The 19,600-nt window shown below is 49.7% G+C and overlaps 1 protein-coding gene across 2 annotated transcripts in view; it reads right to left on the bottom strand.

Annotated features, from left to right (window-relative positions):
* Nucleotides 1–15,993: 15,993 nt before the first annotated feature.
* The window catches only part of KRT7 (keratin 7), a 37,950-nt gene continuing 34,343 nt past the window's right edge, over nt 15,994–19,600 (bottom strand). For both annotated transcript variants that reach the window (XM_067009346.1, XM_059082147.2), the window contains 4 exons: nt 19,246–19,371; nt 18,805–19,025; nt 16,881–16,912; nt 15,994–16,745 (listed from right to left, as the gene is read on the bottom strand). In XM_067009346.1, coding sequence (XP_066865447.1) covers nt 16,564–16,745; nt 16,881–16,912; nt 18,805–19,025; nt 19,246–19,371 — 561 coding nt within the window. In that variant the 3' untranslated portion in view covers nt 15,994–16,563. The remainder of the gene's footprint in view (nt 16,746–16,880; nt 16,913–18,804; nt 19,026–19,245; nt 19,372–19,600) is intronic.

Here is a 19,600-nt window from a genome sequence, read left to right as displayed (position 1 = left end):
GGTTGGATGAACTCAGACAGCTGGTAGAGCAGGAGGTGTAGACATCACCCCTCTTGGGCTCACCTCCATTTCTGCATTAGGAGAACAGACTGGCCATCACTATTCCAGGCAGATGTCCCCCTGCCAGCCTCCTCTGCTGCCCTATCTCCCAGCCTGTCCCTGGGAGGAGATGTTAAGGGCCTGTGCATTCTGATGAATCCTCGTCTCAGACCCAAAGAGCTATAACTCCACTGGAGGCCTCTCCCGGGTGCTCAGGCTGCTGCTGTTTGAGGTTTGCCAGCTGACACCAGACAGGCCTCCTCCAAGTTTCTGGCCCCCTCTCCTTCTTTCTACCATCTCTCTGGGCTTCAAGGGCATGGTCATACTCACAATAAGCGAACATTCAGTTTAAGGCACATCATTCATCCACAGGAAAGGTTAAATCTCCAGGGCTGAAACGTCAGGAGATCAAAATTTGAGCATCTGCTCTGCCATGTCTCAGAGAGACGCTGGGCAAGAAGTGGCCTCCATGCTCTGGGCGTCAGCCTGGGGGCCTGTGCAGTGAGTCTGTGCTTGGGGACAACACGTTGATGTTACCTTGGGTCTGGGCCAAGCATAACTAAAATGCCAAACCTGATACCCCAAAATATGACACCGTGCATTGAAAAGTCAAACAACCAGGAGCTGGGAGATATTGATAAGCTTTTTAATAAGTTTCCATGTTTTGTGTGCATGGCAGCCCGAGGTGTCATCGGCTTATGAAGATGAAACCTCTCCCCACCACCCTCCTTGCAGCCAACAGCAAAAATGCAGAGCAAGCTCTTCTCTTTTCAAAGGATTCTGGGTCTCCCACAGCTCTCTCCTGAGAAAAGAGCTATTCCTTGCAGAAAGCCAAGGGCACGCTCCAAGAGTAACTGAGGATTAAAGTTTCATTAGAAAAAAAAAAATTTTTAAGGAGAAGACAAGTGGTCTGAATCTCTCAATCAAGAGCAAGCCAGAAGAGCAAGGGGCCCAGACAATAAAGTAGACCCATGGTGGTGGCTCCAGGGTTCCTTCCTGGGCTCTTTTTTTTTTTTTTTGAAACTCCACAAACCAAGCTGAGACCCCCATCAAGAGAAAAATCAGACCTTCTGTCCATATTCTACTGCTATGCGAACATTCAATGCCCCTCCCCAAAATACACAGTATCTCCAAAGGATAAGGAAGTATGGATTATGGTGCTTTCAAAAAATCAGGTAAGCTTGGGCTTTGGGGTCTTCTTCGTTCCTTTTGGAGGCCACCAGCGCTCTTCCACCAAGTCTCAAATCCCCTCTGCTTTGGACCATCCTCACAAACACCCACACCCAGGCTGCTCCTTCTCCCGGGCCTGGTGTTGCCAACTGTTCCCTGCTTCAGTCCTTGGGATCTCGGGAAGTACAAACTGGAGCCGTTACCCACCCGAAACAAGCATGGTGAGAAATGCAGGGTAACCACATGATCAAGGAAATCACAAAGTGTAACCCTCTTTGGAATGGACAGGGACATTGGAAGTGACCATCTGGGAAACACCTCTTGTCTGGATGCCCCGCTCTTATACCCTTGGCGCTACTGAACAGTGTTGGTGAGAAGCAAGTAACCAGGGAAGGGAATGGGTCAAGGGAGCACTCAGAAGATGAGCTTTTGCATTAAATATGGAGGAAACACTAGAGGCACAAATATGCATAATACACACCCTCCACCACCACCATCAGAAAGGAGAGGTGGACCCTCCCCCATTTCTACCACCTCCCCTTCCCCAGCCCCATCCTGGTACAACACCTTTCCCCCTGCAGAGCAGATCTAGTGGCCTTTTGAACCTGATTTTCTCCCCAGCTCAAACTTGGTGGAATCTAGACCATGCTATGCCCAAGATGCAGCCCCTGCAGGACACTCTAAGCCCAGGAGGCAGAAACTAGGGGGATACCATATGAAGAAAGATCTGGAGAAAGATCCAAGAGTCCCAGGGGACCAATGTGCCCCTTGGGGACACCTTCTGGAGTCATCCCTGGCATTGCCAGGGAGAACTACTCAAAGGTTTTTCTATATCTTGAGATCAAATATGTATTCTTGTGACAAAATATCTTCTACCCAATCAGGTCTTTTTTTAAATCCCTTTTTATAAATCCCAAATAACATAAGGTGAGAGAAGTAAGAGTTTTTCCTATAAAACAAGTGAAAGAAGGTTGTCCACCAGAAACCCCTCTCTCCATCTTATCACATCCAGGGGGGACACTCTTTGCATCTGAGGGGACTCTGGACAGACTTCCCTGGTGGGACTTCTTGAGGACTGTCAATTCAGGAATAGGCCGGAGACAGAGGCCTCCAATCAACTGTCTCTGTCCAGGCCATCGGGGCAAATGTCGTCCCACCAGAAGTCTGAGTTTTAATTCTGGATCCCCACATAAGAGGCGTGTGTGAACTGCCCCATAATAAGGTCTATCCAAGATTCTTGGAGAGCAGAAGCTGTGGGGAGATGTTTCTACAAACATTTCCAGGAGGTTCTTTTGTGTCGCCTTCCACCCCTTATCTCTGGAGTGTCGTAAGGTAGGATCAGTTGGAACCCCTCATCCGGAAGCATTCTGATGCACCATGATTTTATTCTCAAGGAACAACCAAGGCAAGGCAGTGGAAAGTACATGAACATTGACATTTTCTAGACCTCAGTTTGGATCCTGGACTGGCTGTGTGACCTTTATAAAGTTATCAACTTCTCGGGACCTTAATTTCCTTGTCCGTGAAATGAAGATAATACTGTTGCTGTGAGCAATGGATGAAATACATGCATGATGCCCCAGACACTTAGCTGGTACTTGTGAACCCAGACTCCATTCTCCTCCTCTCTTCTGCCTTTGTCCCCACCTCACCCGGCATGGGTGGCCCATACTGGCTCTGACCTTTTGACAAAGTCAGAGGAGAATGGCAAAGAGATGAATCTGATCCTGTGAGAATCAGAGGGAAAGTCACCTCAACGGCCAAATTATCTGAGCCACCCTCACAAACCAGTGACTCTCAAACTTCAGTTCTTATAGGAGTCACTTGGGAGCTTGTTTACATTCAGATTCCTGGGCTCATCCCCAGAACTTCTGATTCAGTAGTTCTGGGTGGAGCCCAGCATCTGCATATTTAACAAGTCCCCTCACCCCCGGCCCCTTGGGGATCCTGATGTCAATGGTGGTCCACGGACCACACTTGGAGAAGCACTGAAACAATCAGGGAAAACAAGGAAGGGCGCAGGCACTGACCTTGTTGCTAAGAGAAAATCTCTGCCATGACATTTAATCACACACACCAAAAGAGAGAAGGAGCCATACAAGAATCACCCAAATACAATAAAACTCCAAATCACCAATAATAAAAACCTAGGAAGATTAGCCTCAGTCTTTCCATCCTGACATATGCATAGTTGGGGGATGCCCTGGGAACATACAACCTCTCAGATCAAGCGAAGGGACTCCCAGAGCCCCAGCCCCACTTCCCCTGCTGTCCCCTCAACACTGAGGGGCTATACAGAGCCCCTCGTCCAAGGGCAAAGCATAAGGGTGCACCCATGCACTGTCGTCCCCTACCGGGGTCCCTGCCCAGAGGGCCTGGCACACAGTCAGTTCTTAGTAAATGTCTACTAACCTGAAGTTAGTTGGGGAAGAAAATGACTAAGCAATTTGTATCAAAAAACCTTTACATCCTTTCCTGGACCACAGAGAGGGGAGAATCAATGGAGGTGGCAAGAATGCCAAACCCAGGGTTGACAGTCAAAGGGTAAATCATAACTCCAGTGCTAAGGAAACTGGAGAGTTAGTTCTGGCTTCCCAGTGAGGTGCAATCTCTAAACTGACATTTGGGCCTGAGAGAGAAAAGATTTCCCCGTTGCTCCACTTTCCACCCTCGCCCCGTCAGACCCCATCTGTCCAGGGTCCCAACCCCCATTATGCAAACCGCATAGATCTCACACTGGAACAGGCCCCCACTACAGAGGCGGAGCCGAGGGCACTGCTGCCAATGGCCATGCCTGCCAGGCCACGAGGGACGGTGGAACTGAGGTCCCCGCAGACCATGCCACCCTGGGAACGGTTCACACCTGTAAGGAGACAGCGGGTCTGAATTCCCTTCCATTCCAGACATGGTGTGACCCAGAATTTTTCTGGAACCAATGATTAACTCTCTTCACATGCTAATGGACCAGTGACATGAATCTTTTTAAACTACAGGAAAAGCTAAACCCATTGCCATCTTCTTGAAGGAGTATGATTAGCAAGTTGGACACCTAAATCTACTTGACTGATGTTGCAATGTTGAAACCTTTAGGCAAAAACTGACTGATCACAGGAGAGGAATCATCTAGAAATATGGCTGCTGGAAAGGTGAGGGGAACACATAGACACCTAGGCTAGGGGCTGCATACACACTGAATTATTAAAGATACAGATTTAAGCGATGCTTTCAGTAGCCCCAGCTGATCAGAATACACAGCTCATGTTTTTTTCTCATAAAGCATTGTACCACTTGAGGAGTATTCTGTGTGGCTGAAAGACTTGGGTGACTTTTGCAGAACTAATTAGCGGGTCCGAATTTGCCACAGGCATAAGCTTAGGCTTCGTGGATGCTCCAGATGGATCCACGTAGGGGCCAAGTATTTTGGACCATCCATTTCTATCAGCTTCCTCACCCAGTGCCCTGTGGACAGAGGTTCAGTCACCAGTTAGGGGCAACCCGATATTAAGGCCACTGACACCCAAAGAACCATGCCCACTCACATCCCCAAACTTGCAGATATTGATGGAGCCCATGGCTTCCCACACCCTGCAGGGGAGAGGAGAGTGAGTGGTTAGCACCTGGTTCCTCTGTTCTTGAAGCAGGCCTGTTCTCCTCCATCCTGAAATGGGGAGGGGGAGACATGAGGGCTGGGGCCTGCTGCAAAAGGCTCAGGGGTAGCACTGCTCCTGAGGATCCCCAAAGGACAGCAGAATGTTAGTTTGCAGGATCCAAAAGGCCATTTTATGCCCTGTTTGCTTCTCGGCCATGGAAACTCGGGGTGCTGAAAAGTAGGGGTGGGGTGGGGTCACCCTCCTTGTCCCTGTGCTAGGGAGAAAGGTGATGGGAGCAGCTACTGCCGAACTGGACACCTCTGGGTAGGAAAAAGCTTCCCAGCATCCAAATGGATCCATTTTTATCTCATGCTTTTAAATGTTACCCCAGACACGCACCTGACTTGATAAATTCAGAGGGAGGGAGGGAGGGTGAAGAGTGTGGTAGTTAAGAGCCTGGACCCTAGAGCCAGGCTGCCTGGGCTCAAATCTGGCTGAGCCACTTACTAGCTGGGTGACCTTGCCCAAGTCACCTAACCTTTCTGTGCCTCAGTTTCCTCAGCTCTAAAATGGGGATGATAATACCACCTCATAGGATTGTTATAAGCTCTATGTGTAAAGTGCCTGCAGACAGAGCCTGGCATGCAGTAAATCTGATGTAAGGGTTTGCTGTGAGCTCTATAAACATTTCGTTATGATGAGACATTATACCAGGACCTTGCACTCTTCATAAACACTTGTATTTTCTGTTCTATGTCTCCCCCCTTTTTAAAAAAACTCCCAGCTTCAAAACTTTTCCTCTGCTCCGATTCATTCTGCCTGACTCAGAACACTTCTCCACTCCACAGCTTATCAGGGGATATATGCTTCCAGCTCACCTGCCTCCTGCGTGAACCTGGCTTTGCCACAGCCTCGGAACTGTGCCCTTCCAGAAGATTCTATTCTAGCAAATGCCCATCACGGTGCCTGTTGGGCCACAATACTGGCAGCAGCTATCTCCAAGTTGAGTGATTATGCCTGCTTTTATTTTCTGTGTTTTCCGCAGTGAGCATTATTTGTATAATCTAATTACACACGTTATATGCAAAAGGAGAAGGTCTATTAAAAGGGCAGTGGCCACCATACGCAAATATACTAAACCACCTTTTAAAATCTCATGTGTAGGGAACGATGCATCATTCATTATATGATTGAGTTATCAGCACACTAAGGATGATTTCCGTAACGAAAGTAAGTTTCACGGTGCAAATGCCGAGAGCCACACTGAGTGCTGGCAGGTGGATTAGGGACTTACGGCTGCAAAGGAGGAGGCTATGCTGGTGGCTTCACTCAAAGGCCTGAGGAAATGGACAGAAAAGTTTCCCTGCTTTGGTCAGTCATGGCCAGCTGCTTTGGGTGCCACTTTTGTCAGATTTCCAACACTACCCAGGTTAATAAAGAGTCTCACCATGGGTGCAGCCCTGCCTGGCTACCTGGATAAAGATATTCTAATTCTCATAATAACCTGTTTCTACGTACACTTACTATGTCCCGTTAACCCTTTGAATCCCTGCAACAGCCTGAAGCAGTGGATTTTATGATTATCTGTTTTATAGATTAGGACACTGAGGCATAAAGGTTCAAAGCTAGTAAGTGTAGAGCTGGGATCTGAACCCAGGTGATCTGGCTCACAGCCTGTGATCTTAACCTCTATACTCTACTCCCTGGTCTATCCTGCTCCCTGGGATGGGATCCAACTCAGAGGCAATAATGACATGCCCACCCAAGGCTAGAGGCCCATGGACCATCCGATGTGTAAAGCCACATTGCTCCCTCCCATGCTGACTTCACCTGACCCTGATTCTTGGCTCAAACTGTCAGCACAGCCTGAAGTGTCCTGTCCCTTTCCTGCCCACTTAGCTCCTCTACCTCCTCCCCTGAGAAACCTCTGACATCCTCCCTGGGATACTAAGCCCATCCTCAACTGGAGAATGGATGGATTTGTGTCTGCCCCTGTCTTCCCTCCTGGGCAAGGATACTGCGCTACTCCTGTCTATTTGCTGGTCCTGAACCCCAGACTATCCAGGCTGATAGGATTCCTTGTCTGTGCATCTTAAATCGAATGGCCTTTAACAAACCTTCTGAATGATTGCAGCTTTCACAACCCACTGAGATGTGACTGCAGAAATACCCTTTCAGCCAATAAGGGTAGAATAGTTACCTGGGAACGAGCTTTAGGTGCAGCTGGAAGGGCAGTGCGGGAAGGGAGACACATCGCTGGAGTGCTAGCCAGGAGGCTGATGCAGATCTAGCTTAGCCACCAGCTAGATGCGATCTCGGACAAGCCCTTCCCCTCTCTGAGCCTCAGTTTCCCTATCTGAGAATGGGGAAATGGCGGGACTCTCTAGATCTCTAGCGACTTTGCCAGTTTGAATGCTCTCTCCCTGGAGATGAGTCAGTAAGCACTCTTCTAGCCCGGAGTGGGGATGTGAAGTGACCCTGGACCCATCCTCACCGGCTCTCCTCGCCCTCCAGCAGTTCGCGATAAGTGACGATCTCCATGTCCAGGCCCAGCTTGGAGTTCATCAGCTCCTGGAACTCCTTGAGCAGGCAGGCCGTGTCCCTCTTGGCCTTCTGCAGGGCCTCCTCCAGCCCGGCCAGCTTGCAGCGGGCTTCATTAAGGGCCGCCTTGCCCTGCTGCTCCGCCTTGGCCACGGCAGCCTCCAGCTTGCCGCACCGCAGGGAAGGAGAGGAGGGAAGGGGCTTGAGAAGAGTGCAGGCTGTGGGAACCCTGGGGGGTCTCCCATGGCCTTGGTCATCCCAGTTCACCTCCACTCAAAATGGTCAACTTTTAAATTACCTAGGCAGGGAAATCACAGCCATTTGGAGCTTTCTTCCTGCATTTCTTAAACCACCTTATTGTAAAACTCAAGTCCATGGTGAGCCATTAGGGGAAGGCAATGTTAGCACTAGAATCGGACTAACAGTAATATAAGATAATTATCTTGTATTTTTATACTGTTGCTGTTTACCAGGCACTTTCGCAGATGGTATCTTATTTGACCATGAAGTTACCCCTGAGCTTGTCAGAACAGGCATCATTATTTCCATTATGCAGATGAAGAAATTGAGAGGCAGAGACGTTGTGACTTGCCCTGAGCTACCCAATTAGTTAGTGCTAAGCCCAGATTCTCAGAGGCCACTGTATGGGGTCTCATTCCTTGGCCCACTGAGGCCAGCATGCTGGAAGAAGTTCCCCATACACTAACTATAGCTCCTTCCTTTTGCCCAGCTTAAGAAAGTGTAAGGCACTCCTACAACTCAATAGCACAAAATAAATAAATAAATAAAGACAAAAAAAAATTAACCCAATTTTTTAAATGGTCTAAGGACTTGAATACACATTTCTCCAGACAAGACATATAAATGGCTAACAGATATATGAAAAATAGTTCAGCATCACTAATCATCAAGGAAATGCAAACCAAATCCACAATTTCCCAGGCTATCAACTGTCTGTTAACTTTATAGTCTTTCACTGAAGTAGAATTCTTAATTTTGCTGTGATCATGTCAATCTATTTTGTTATCTTGTGGTTTTGATTTTTAAAATTTTTTATGTCATTTTGATTTTTAAGGTTTGCTTAAAAGTCTTTCCCCACCCTTAAGTTACAAGGATATTCTCTTACATTTTCTTCTGTTTGCTTTATACTTTCATCTTTCATGCCCAGGCCTTGCATTCATCTGAGGTCCCCCATGGTATATGGTATAAACTGGACTCCAGCTCTATGTAGGCTTTCCATACAGTGGGTCTATTTTTACTAATCTCACCAGCTGAATAAACAGCCCTTTGCTTGTTGCTACCTTCATCAAATACTAAGTTTACCTTACATCAAAGGGCCTGTTTTGAGCTCTCTCTTCTGTTCCAGTGGTCCAATGGTCCATTTACCTGCTCCTACACAGGTACTAGATGTTTTTATTACTGTGGCTCCCGAATCCTCAGACATTCTCTTTGCTTTCCTTTTCCTTTTCTTTTTTTTTTTATATTCTTTTCCATCGTGGTTTATTACAGGATATTGAATATTGCTTTCCTTTTTCATAACTGACTTTACTATAAATGGACTTTTTTTTTGCATAAAAATTATATTGATCTTATCAAGTCCCTCAAAAGAAATTCAGATGGAATTTTATTGCATTATACTTATAAATTAGAAGGAATTGATATCTTTAGAATATCAGGCCAAATTATATCTGAATATGATATAATTCTACTTAATCAGATTTTCTTGTATTTTTAATAATAAAGCCTTACACTGTTTTTCATAATGCCTATGAATACTTTTTTGCTATATCACAACTACTTCACTGTTTTTATCACTCTTAGGAATGGTATCTTTATTTTTCTATTTATTTTCCAATTGGTTGCCACTGATACAGAAAAACACTTTTAATTTTTGTAAGTTGACCTTGTAACTAGAAGCACTGCTCAACTCATCCTATTATTTCTAGAGTTTATTGGTTGATTTTTGTTGGGTTTTCTATGTAGCTGATCCCATTGTCTACTAATAATGCCAGTCCTATCTCTTCTAATACTTGCACATATTTATTTTCTTGGCCAGGTACTTGGCCAGTATGTCAAGCATGGCATTGGGAGTGGGCATCCTTGTCTTGCTCCCAGTCTTCATTGGAATGAGCCCGAAGTTCATCCTTTAGGTCTGACACCCTCTCAGCTCCCCCAGTGCTCATCTACTGCCCTTTGAATAGTTCTGTGCCTTTCTGCCTTTCTTCACCTGGCAGTGCCTCCATACTTCCAACTTTTCTAAACCCTTCCCACCCTTCAAAACCCAGCTCAAGCCTGACCTTTCCCACAGAGCCTCCCTGATTACACCAGCTCAAGGTGAGCTCAGCCCCTGAAACAGACGAGAGAGGCACCTTGTCAGGTAATTGACAATCAATCACAAACTGCCTTGAAAAACTGGTGTCTATCACCCATTTAACTTGTACCTATTTCCGAATCTACCCGACTGAGCAGTCAGCTCCTGGAGGACAGAATAAACAGTTGTGGAGTATGTGAAGGTGCCACGATTTATCAGCTCCAGGCCATAGGCCTCAGTGTGTTGCAAGTTCAAGGTCAAGAAGGCAAAACTGGAGGCGGCAAGATTGGAGAACAAAGCAGGCAAAGGCGAGGCAGTCCCCGTCCTGGTCACAGGCGATGCAGGCTCAGCCTCGGGTGCTTTCACAAAGACCATCTCGTTTCATCCTTATGGAGGCCCAGGAGGCCAATGTTCCAATCCTCACTTTTCAGAAGAAGAGGCAAGGCACACAGAGAGGGACCAGCTTGTCACACAGCTAGTCAGAGTCAGGAATGGGATTTGCATCCACACCTCCTGACTCTCAAATCCTCTACTTCACTGCAGCAGCCTCCTCGCTTCCGCGGCCAGACAGCAGACAGGCACAGCCAGGGCCAGGATAGTCCTGTTGAGCCCAGTGATTCTACCTCCAGTAATTTATTTTAAAGAAATTATTAGAGATGTGCACAAAGATATATTTGTGAATGCTCATCACAGAGTTGTTTATCAAAAACCCATGAAGAAGGGACCAAAAAGGGACCTTTTGCCAAAAAAGTAAAAGGCTCATGGATATTAAGACAAGGAGGAATGACAAAAGTCAGGGCATCCATGGGTCACAAGCCAGGCAGACAGGCAGGTTACCGCCAGAAAGCCACACAGTTATGAATAAGGCCCGGTGATGCTCGCAGACCCAGGGAGGTAGGCAGGAATCAGAGGACCAGAGCTACAGGGCAAGCTGTCATTCCAGGCAGCGGGGACAGGTCAGACCCCAGGCCAACTCAGGCCAGCCGTGTGAAGGGCAGGCACAGGGCACAGGCCTTGGCGACTGAACCAGCCTGGGATCAGGCCAGAGCCTTTATAGCCCGTGGGGAGGGTGGGACCCAATCCAGCCTGGAGGCCAGGTGGAAGAGAGCAGCCTCTCAGGCTGCTGCTGTCCCCTTGTCAGCTTCCTGTCTACGGCTGTTTTCAAGGGGCTCACCCTGTCTCAATTCTCTCTGTTCCAGGCCATTTACAAATAGGTGCTCTAATTCAAGCTTTCTAAGGTGGCCATGATTACCTCGTAAAGCTCCAGGGCTGTGGGCTGTTTTCTGCTCACACAAGGGTGACAGTTCACAGCCGATGTTCGCTGTCCCTTTGCAAGGTTCTGCTGGCCGTGTGCAACCCAGTCACCTTGTTAAAGTACTCAGGGTGGGGGGAGCACCTCCTGCCTCTAGGCACTCGCCTCATCCTCCCAGCATCCCAGAGAGGCCTGGATTGCCGTTCATATTTTACAGGTAAGGATCCTGGGGAAACATCACTTGTCACGGGTCACAAAGCTAGTAAGTGGCAAAGCTGAGCTTCCAACCATGCTTTTTATCTCTGGAGTCCATGCTACCGTCATCTCCCATCAGGACAGGGGCCTGGGTACACTCACAGCTCCCCCAACCCAAAGAGGTGGGTGTGTCTACACAAAGACCCTCAGTGAAGGGTCCAATTTGATACTGAGCTTGCTGGGTTGGGGCAGATGTGCAGGATCGGAGGACAGAGGCACAATTACCAGCATGATGATAGAGAAATGCTTTGTAGAAGACCCGCCATCTTGCATCCCTCAGCATCTGACCGAGACTTAATCTCACGTAACCATTGCATGTGCATTGAGAACCGTCCAGATGCTCACCAGTTCCAGCTTCGAGGGCTGGCCACCTTCCTTCAGTTTCGCTCTCAGCCATGGATTTCCCAGGCCACCGTGCTCCTTGCCTCCGGCTCTGAGCTGGCCTACCCACAGAGCATGAGGACCAGGACCAGAACCCAGGGCTCCTGACTCCTAGGCTAAGCTTCCTTCCACACCTTCAGAACTAGAACTGAAGGCCCTTGTGTCCTTCCCTGGAGGGTTGGACAGATCAGAGAGGCCAAAGGAAGGTGGCCAGATGGGGTGGCCACCAGCCAGGCCTCCTGACGCTGCCCTTGTCCCCGCAGGTGTCAGCAGCTCCCGGAGCGGGGTCGTCGGCGGGACCTCTGCATGTCGGGCTCCCGGCCGGTGACGGGCAGCGTCTGCAGTGTCCCTGCAGCGGGAACCCGGGGGTGAGCACCGGCCTGTGCGCCCTGCGGCCAGCTCAGCAACACCTGCGGAGGGGGTTCCTTCGACCTGGGGAGGTGCTAGGTGGCCCCCAGGGAGAGCCAGAGAGGCCCCTTCTGCCTGCCAGACGTTCCGCTGCCCCCACTGCCAGCTGAGAACAGCGGTAGCTGCTCCATGATCTCTCCACTTGGCTGTCCTGGAGACTCTTCCAACACAGCAGACCTTCAAGCTGTACTCACTATTTCCCACTGTCTCCACCAGTGTCTCCTGCTGCCTCCCCCCGATCAAGATCATCCACACAGTTGCCCAAACCTGAACCTACATGATCTATCCGGGCCTTCACCCTCACCCTCAAAACCAATTAACCCCCAAGGGCTTTCCTTTTCTACCTCCTAAGTACCCCTCTCATCCATCCCTTTCCTCTCTCTCTGCTGCTACCACCCACATTCCAGCCACCACCACCTTGGCTGGAGTCCAGCTCATCTCCTCTGCCAATCCACACTATGCAGCAGCCAGAGAGATCTTTACAAAACACAGATCTGACCTTTCAGTGGATGAAGTCCAGACTCTTCACCATGGCATGCCAGTCCTGTGTATCTGGCTGTGACCCATCTCTCAGTGACTCTCATCACTCCCCACTGCCCCACTCCTTCCTCCCCTGCTCTGACTCAGGGGCCTTGAACACTTGTCAAATGAGGGCTGGACAGGGGCCCTACAAGGGCTTTTTCAGTTCTGACCTTCTGGGGAAGTGACTCTGAGCTCTGCTCTGGGATTGTAACACCTCCTTCCCAGGGACTTAAGGAGGATTCTGTAATAGCTGCCAGCCTTGGGAGGTCATCCAGGTGCCACCTGGGGAAGCCCAGGGAGGCTCCACATTTCTGGAGGTGATGCACCTGCCTTTCACCTACCAACTCAAGGGACCAAGCAGGACTGATATTGCATACTTACCTTCTGTTAGAACCTCCTGTCCTGAGTCCCTGAGCCCTACCTCACACCTTACAAAAAATTTTAAAGAATTATAGCAGTTCTAACTACAAGGAACAGAGACCATTCAAAATGAAAAGAGGCCTCTGGGCTCCTAACCTCCTACAGACAGGAAGCAGGCTAAGAACACATGGGCTCTTTATCGTGGAAAAAAAAAGGATGATACAGAAGGCAGAGCCAAGATCCCAAAGGATAGAGCCAAGAGCAGAGGACAACCACTTCCAGGGAGCAAAACTAGGCACAAATCAGATATACTCCCTGCCACTACAGCAGGAGGAGTTTGCAGTGGGTGCCTGACTGTACTTAGAGTCGTTATGAATCAGGGACTTCCAAGTGCCTCCAGCTTTTCCTCTTTCTAAACGGGAGTGAGGGAATTCCCTGGCTGTCCAGTGGTTAGGACTCAGCACTTTCACTGCCGTGGGTCCGGGTTCAATCCCTGGTCAGGGAACTAAGATCCCACGAGCCATGTGGTGCAGCCAAAATAAAAGTAAAAATTTAAAGAATAAATGAGAGTGCAAAGTATGGCTATCCTATCCCATCTCACCATTGCATGATAGGTGTGGTGGACATAAGTAATTACCATTTAATTCACAGGACTTCAGACTGAGGTAGACCATAATGGGGGAGCTGCAACAAAAGAACCATATCCCAAGAGCTTCACATGTAACTGGATTGAATCCAAATAGCAAGATCCTGAAATTCAAGCTGATATAATAATGCAGAGAAATTTGGGGGGGAATCTCTGGAGGGGTGAGCATATGTTGTTTGTGGGAGGGACATGAACTGTTGTGACCAGAGAGTGCACTGTGGGATCTAGTCTCCACAAGTGGCCCCAACAATTCCTTCCCTCTCTGCACATATAAGCCATCACAAGGAGGAGCCTATTTCCTCTTCCCTTGAATCTGAGCTGGCCCAGTGACTGCTCTGCCCAATAGAATATGGTGGAAGCGAACTTCTGAGCTCAGGCCTAAAGAGGACTCTGGCTGCTTCTGCTTCCTACCTTCCTTCTTCTTGGAACCCAGCCACCAGGCTGTGAGAAAGCCCAAGCAGCTTCATGAGAAAGGCTCATATGGAGGAGAACCAAGTCCCTGGATGCCAACCATCAATGTATTTTCTCTCAGCTCCAGATTCACCCACCATTGCCTGCTCTGTGAAAATTTAGAGGGGCTCTTTAAATATTTTCCTTTGTTTGCTGGCACAATATTAAGCTTTGTCAGTAGAGGACGATGGAGAGATATTGCAGGAGGAAGGGGCTTTCCTTCCTGGTTCCAGCCTCCTCCTGGCAGATTCTGGCAGCACCCACGGTTTCTCCAGAACTGCTTCTGCTGTGCAGTAGCTTCACTGCTGCAGTGCACAGTAGCAGTCAGCAGTATCCTGTGGCCAGCAGCTCCCAATATCCTTCTCAGGTGGTTTTGAGGTGGAGACATGTCTTCTTGAACAGGTTTCCCTAGCTTTCCCTGGATCTGAGGTCCAGGTCTTGGCCACAGGGGATCCGCTTCCTTGGGTGCACTCTCTCAGGCCTAGGGGTAGGGGCTGCTCCTTATATCTGCAGCTCCTGTATGCTTTATTTTTTTAAATAAATTTATTTATTTTATTTATTTATTTTTGGCTGCTTTGGGCCTTTGTTGCTGCGTGCAGGCTTTCTCTAGTCGTGGCAAGCGGGAGCTGCTCTTCATTGTGGTGCGCAGGCTTCTCATTGCTGTGGCTTCTCTTATCGTGGAGCACGGGCTCTAGGCACACGGGCTTCAGTAGTTGTGGCGCACAGGCTTAGTTGCTCAGAGGCGTGTGGGATCTTGCCAGACCAGGGCTCGAACCCGTGTCCCCTGCATTGGCAGGTGGATGCTTAACCACTGCGCCACCAGGGAAGCCCAGCAGCTCCTGTATGCTTTAGATTTTTTGCTTCTTACTAGCCAGTCTCTCGTTACTCAATCTCCTGTTATAGTTAATAATTATTTACATTTAACTTCATCTGTTCAAATTATTGTCTCCTGATTAGGCCCTGACTGACACGTCCTGGCCAATAGCTCCAGCTGAACTCATAGCTGGTGGCTAGTACCAAATCCAGCCACATGGAATGAGGTCATTTTGGCCCTTCCAGACATCCTAGCATCCCAAACAACATCACATAAAGTAGAAGAACTGCCCAGTAAGCCCATCAAATCATGAGAAATAATAAAGCATTACTGTTTCAAGCCTCTAAATTTTGGAATGATTCGTTATGTGCAGTAGATATCTGAAACCTCCCTACAACCCAGGAGGTATCATTATTCCATTTTACAGATGAAGAAGCTAAAGCTCATTGAGGATCAATGACTTGCCCACAATTACAGAACTAGTAAATGGCTGAACCAACATTCAAACATAGGTTTGTATTAACCAAATTCTTTTCGATACATAATCTCACTTAGGGAGCCAGAAGGGACCTTAGGAATAGTGTCTAACATCCCTCATTCTATAGCCAAAGAAACTGAAGCTCATAAGGTGGAAGCAGTTTGCCAAAAGTCACCCACTTAAGAAATGGCAGAATCGGGACTCTGAACTAGAAGCCTGGTCCTCCTGACCCAAAGCTCTTCCTCTCCCTCACACTGTCGTGCCACTGCCTTCCTTCACCCATTTCCTCATGTACTTTCCCCCGCCAGGAATGCCCCCAGCAGGGTGGAGGGGACGATCACCCTGGTTGAGAAGCCCCAGGGCACATCTGGCCATGTCTAGGGACATCTTTGATTGTCACAACTGGAGGTGAGGAGTACTACTGGCGTTTAGTGGGTAGAGGCCAGTGCTACTGCTAAACATCCCACAATGCACGGGACATTCATCCCCCAACGAGGAAGTCTCCAGCCCAAAATGTCAACAGTGTTGAAGTTGAGAAACCTTGGTCTATAGAAACCCATAACCACACAAGGCAGGGAGGGATTCCCTGCCTCCATGGGTCTTCTCTTGTTTTTCCAAGCCTCAGGTTGCTCAAGGCCAGGTGGGCAGCTTCTACTGCAGTCATTTTCACCTACTGAAAAATAACTAAGTGCATGAGAGATCCTGAGGAAATCTCTGGCAGGGAGCACCTATCACAGGAGGGCCCTGGCATTTGCAAGACTCTGAGACACCAGGTTGGATTAGCTACAATTAGTTTATTGGAAACAAAGAGTGAAATAAAGGCAAACAAACTTGCAGGCAGTTGACTCACTGGCTTTTATAGAAGCCTCTGCAGGCATCCCTGGAAGGTGATGGTCTCCCCTCCAATGGGTCACATCCCTCACAGAGTTACAGGAAAACCACCATCGGTGTTCTTTATCTCCATTCCATAGGTACAAGCACACTGGCAGATTCCCCAGGACGCGCAGATGGGGAGGTTCTGGGGCCTGTCCTGTTCCTCCAAGCTTAGGTGAAGGGATCAGGCAAGACCAATGAATCCAGCAAAAACCAGAAGGCGGAACAAAGGATGAATCCTCAGAACAACAAAACGACTACTAGGAAAGGCTACAGAAAGAAGCCAAGGTGCGCCCCAGCCTCACTGGGGCTCAGGTGCCGGGGGATGGCACACTGAGGGAGCGGGTAGGGAGCTGCATGGGCAAAAGGTGCACATCTGGAGGCTGTTCTCGGGAGGCCAGCAGCGGGCGGTGCGTGGGGCAACGGAAGGGGCGTTCCGGTTGCGAGAGGGCCTGGCTGGGCGGAGGGCGACCCTAGCACGTCTTAGAGCCCACGATGCTGCAGGCCAGCCCGGAGTAGGGGCCGCAGGCGTCGGCGGTGCCCACCACCACGTTGCCGCTGCAGGGGGAGCTGCAGACGCTGGTGGTGAGAGCAGGGGCAGCGCCGGAGGCGCAGAGATCGCCACAGACGATGCCACCGCGGCAGCTGCTGACGTCTGGATGGAGGGAGAACAGGCAGGGACGCGGATCAGGCACTGCCACAGCCAGGCTGCTTGGAGCAGCGAAAATGCCCCCTCCCCAAAGGCACTGTGACCACCCAGCTGGAGAAGGGGGCGGGGCGGGCTACTTACAGACATTCACAGCCCCGACGCCCTCGCACAGCCTGCGGGGAAAGGAAAAGAGAAAGGTCAGTGCCCTGAACAGCCGCTGGACCACACAGCCAAGGTGAAAGGTGAGGTCCCCCACCCTCCTCCTGCTCACTTGCCCAGGGGAAGGGGCGATTTAGCGGTAGCCGGGTCACTGTATGGGTTCTGGAGACAGATCACCTGATGCGCCGGCTCTCCACCCCTCATTAGCTGAGCAACCTCAGAAATGCCCTCCCTCAGCCTGCCTCCTCCTGGGTAAAATCTACTCCCTGATCTGTTGTGAGAATGAACTCAGAATACGCCTACAAGTGCATAATGCCTGCCACACAGTAAGCACTTCAAAAATGGTAGCTGCTACTCTTTATTTCAGTTCTTATGGACTTGTAAATGCAACTGAGGCGCGGCAAATTTAAATTCCTGAATCTGGTCTGATTGGTGTCACTAAAATGTGAGTTTCGAGAGGACAGAATTTTTTGTCTATTCTCTTCCCCATTGCAGACAGTGCCCCAAACGATGCCTGGCTCAATAAATAACTTGCATGAATGAATGGGATGTTAGAACCCATTGAGAGCAGGCTCAGAGACTAGCTACACCAATTCCTTCACTTAACAGATGGAGAAACTGAGGCCCAGAGAGAGGAAATAACCAGTGCCGGAGGCAGGGATATCACTCCTGCCAACTAACTCCACCCAGCCCGTGTTTCCTTCCCACACAACGCTCTCTCCTTAAGGAAAACACACAGGGTCCCTCTGAGAGACCGTGGCAAAGGGTTGTCAAAATCAGCTTCAGAAATGTGGAGAATCCGCAGCCCACCATCTACCGTCCCATGCCCAGGTTTCCTAGGGAACCCACACCAAAGCTTTGGAGTTCATTCCAAGAGAGTTTTATGGCAAAGGGGTGGACCTCTCTGTTTCCAGTGATACCTCTGTGTCTCTCCAGCGTTCAAACTCAGTCTTGAAAAAGTCTCCCTCCCAGAATTGTGCCCCAATGAAACTACCCAGGCCTAGACAGCCCCAGTGCCTCTGAACTCTCCAATGCAATTACTTGAGTTTGTTGCGAGTCTCACATGTGATCACTTTGATTCCAGCTACCAAACCTGTGTCCCCATTTCCCCAGTACACAGGATGCTCCCTCTGCACCCTCACTCTACTCTGCCCAGGGCCGAGGGCCAGGCTGGACATAAGAATAGGAGGCTCAGGGTAAGAGCACCTGACTAACCTGGGGAAAGAACCAAAGGGCAACATCCCGGGACTTTTGTCCTCATAGGAGCTGTTCAGCCGCCCCCCTCCAGCTGAACATAGAAGGCTGATGACCAATGGGTCTCCCCACACCCTCAAAACTAGCAACAAGCAAAAGTGCCCAGACCAGGGCAACTGCTTCAAGGGACCAGTCCCTGCTGTCTGTCTATCCTTAGTCCCACGTGCTGCAATGGACGACCACTTAGGGATGCTCACTGCAGTTAAAATATATAAGTGTGTGTTGATAAAAACCCCCTATAGAAGCTGTCATTTGGGGAGAAATCTGAACTCTCAGGGCTGGGGCCAGGACCAGGCTTGAAAAGGGAGCTGGAACCCTGAGGAGCATTTGCAACGAGGGCCCGGGAGGGAAGAGGCACTATAGAGGGAAGGTGGCCCAGCCCAGACATGGCTTCTCAGGAACAGCAATTACTATGGCCTTGACTCCGGGCTCTGAGAAACAGATTTGCAAAAGGCACCAATCCCAGATCAGCACCTAAGTGGGCATGAGAGACTCAAATGGGGCTAGAAACATACCTAATGAATAACTCAAATTACCTGTCCAGTTGCAGGATGGGGAGGTTTGGAAACAGGAGTCAAGTAGGAATGTGAGGGAGGACAGCACACTGAGAACCCAGGCAGGGCTGAGAGAGAAATTTGGCTACAGTACCCACCTGTGCTCCTCGCCCTCCAGCAGGCGCCTGTAGGTGGCGATCTCAATGTCCAGGCCCAGCTTGGAGTTCATCACCTCCTGGTACTCCTTGAGCAGGCAGGCCATGTCCCGCTTGGCCTTCTGCAGGGCCTCCTCCAGCCCGGCCAGTTTGCAGCGGGCATCATTAAGGGCTGCCTCGCCCTGCTGCTCCTCCTGGGTCACTGCAGCCTCCAGTTTGGAGTTCTAAGGGCCCAGAAGAGAAAAAGGCAGGTATGGTCCCTGGGTCACTGTGTCCAATTCCTGGATGTGTCCAGTCTCTCCACCCAGCTGGGATCACCCCGGGAACACATTGGGAACAAACTGGGACTCAAGTCAAGTAAATGAGCTGGAGAATGAATGGTGAGATCCAGTTGGGTGCACACACTGCCTGTGGGACCCTGGGTGGGCCTCAAACGACCCCTACCTGGCACCTGGCATTCTCGACGTCGGCCGTCAACCTCTGGATCATGCGGTTCAGCTCGTTGATCTCCTCCTTGGTGCGGCGCAGGGTCTCCCCATGCCAGATCATCGTGGCCTTGATCTCCTCACACTGGAGGGAAGCAGAGAGGCTCATGAAACTCAGGATGGGACCTCCCACCCACTCAGGACCCCACAGATGATTTGCAAATTGTACAGTACTCAGCCTGCGCTGCCATACGTGGCAGCCATGTCCTGCTACTATAACCTGAGAGGGGTCTGCACTTCTTTCACCGCCTCTAGGAATCAGAATCCCCAGACAAAAGAAGCCTTGTTAATATATACCACCCATCCCTCCCACC

Source organism: Kogia breviceps, chromosome 12 (assembly GCF_026419965.1).
Source record: "Kogia breviceps isolate mKogBre1 chromosome 12, mKogBre1 haplotype 1, whole genome shotgun sequence".
Lineage (NCBI taxonomy): Eukaryota > Metazoa > Chordata > Mammalia > Artiodactyla > Physeteridae > Kogia > Kogia breviceps.
Note: the sequence above shows the minus strand (reverse complement) of the source record. Positions and strands in the feature narration are given on the sequence as shown.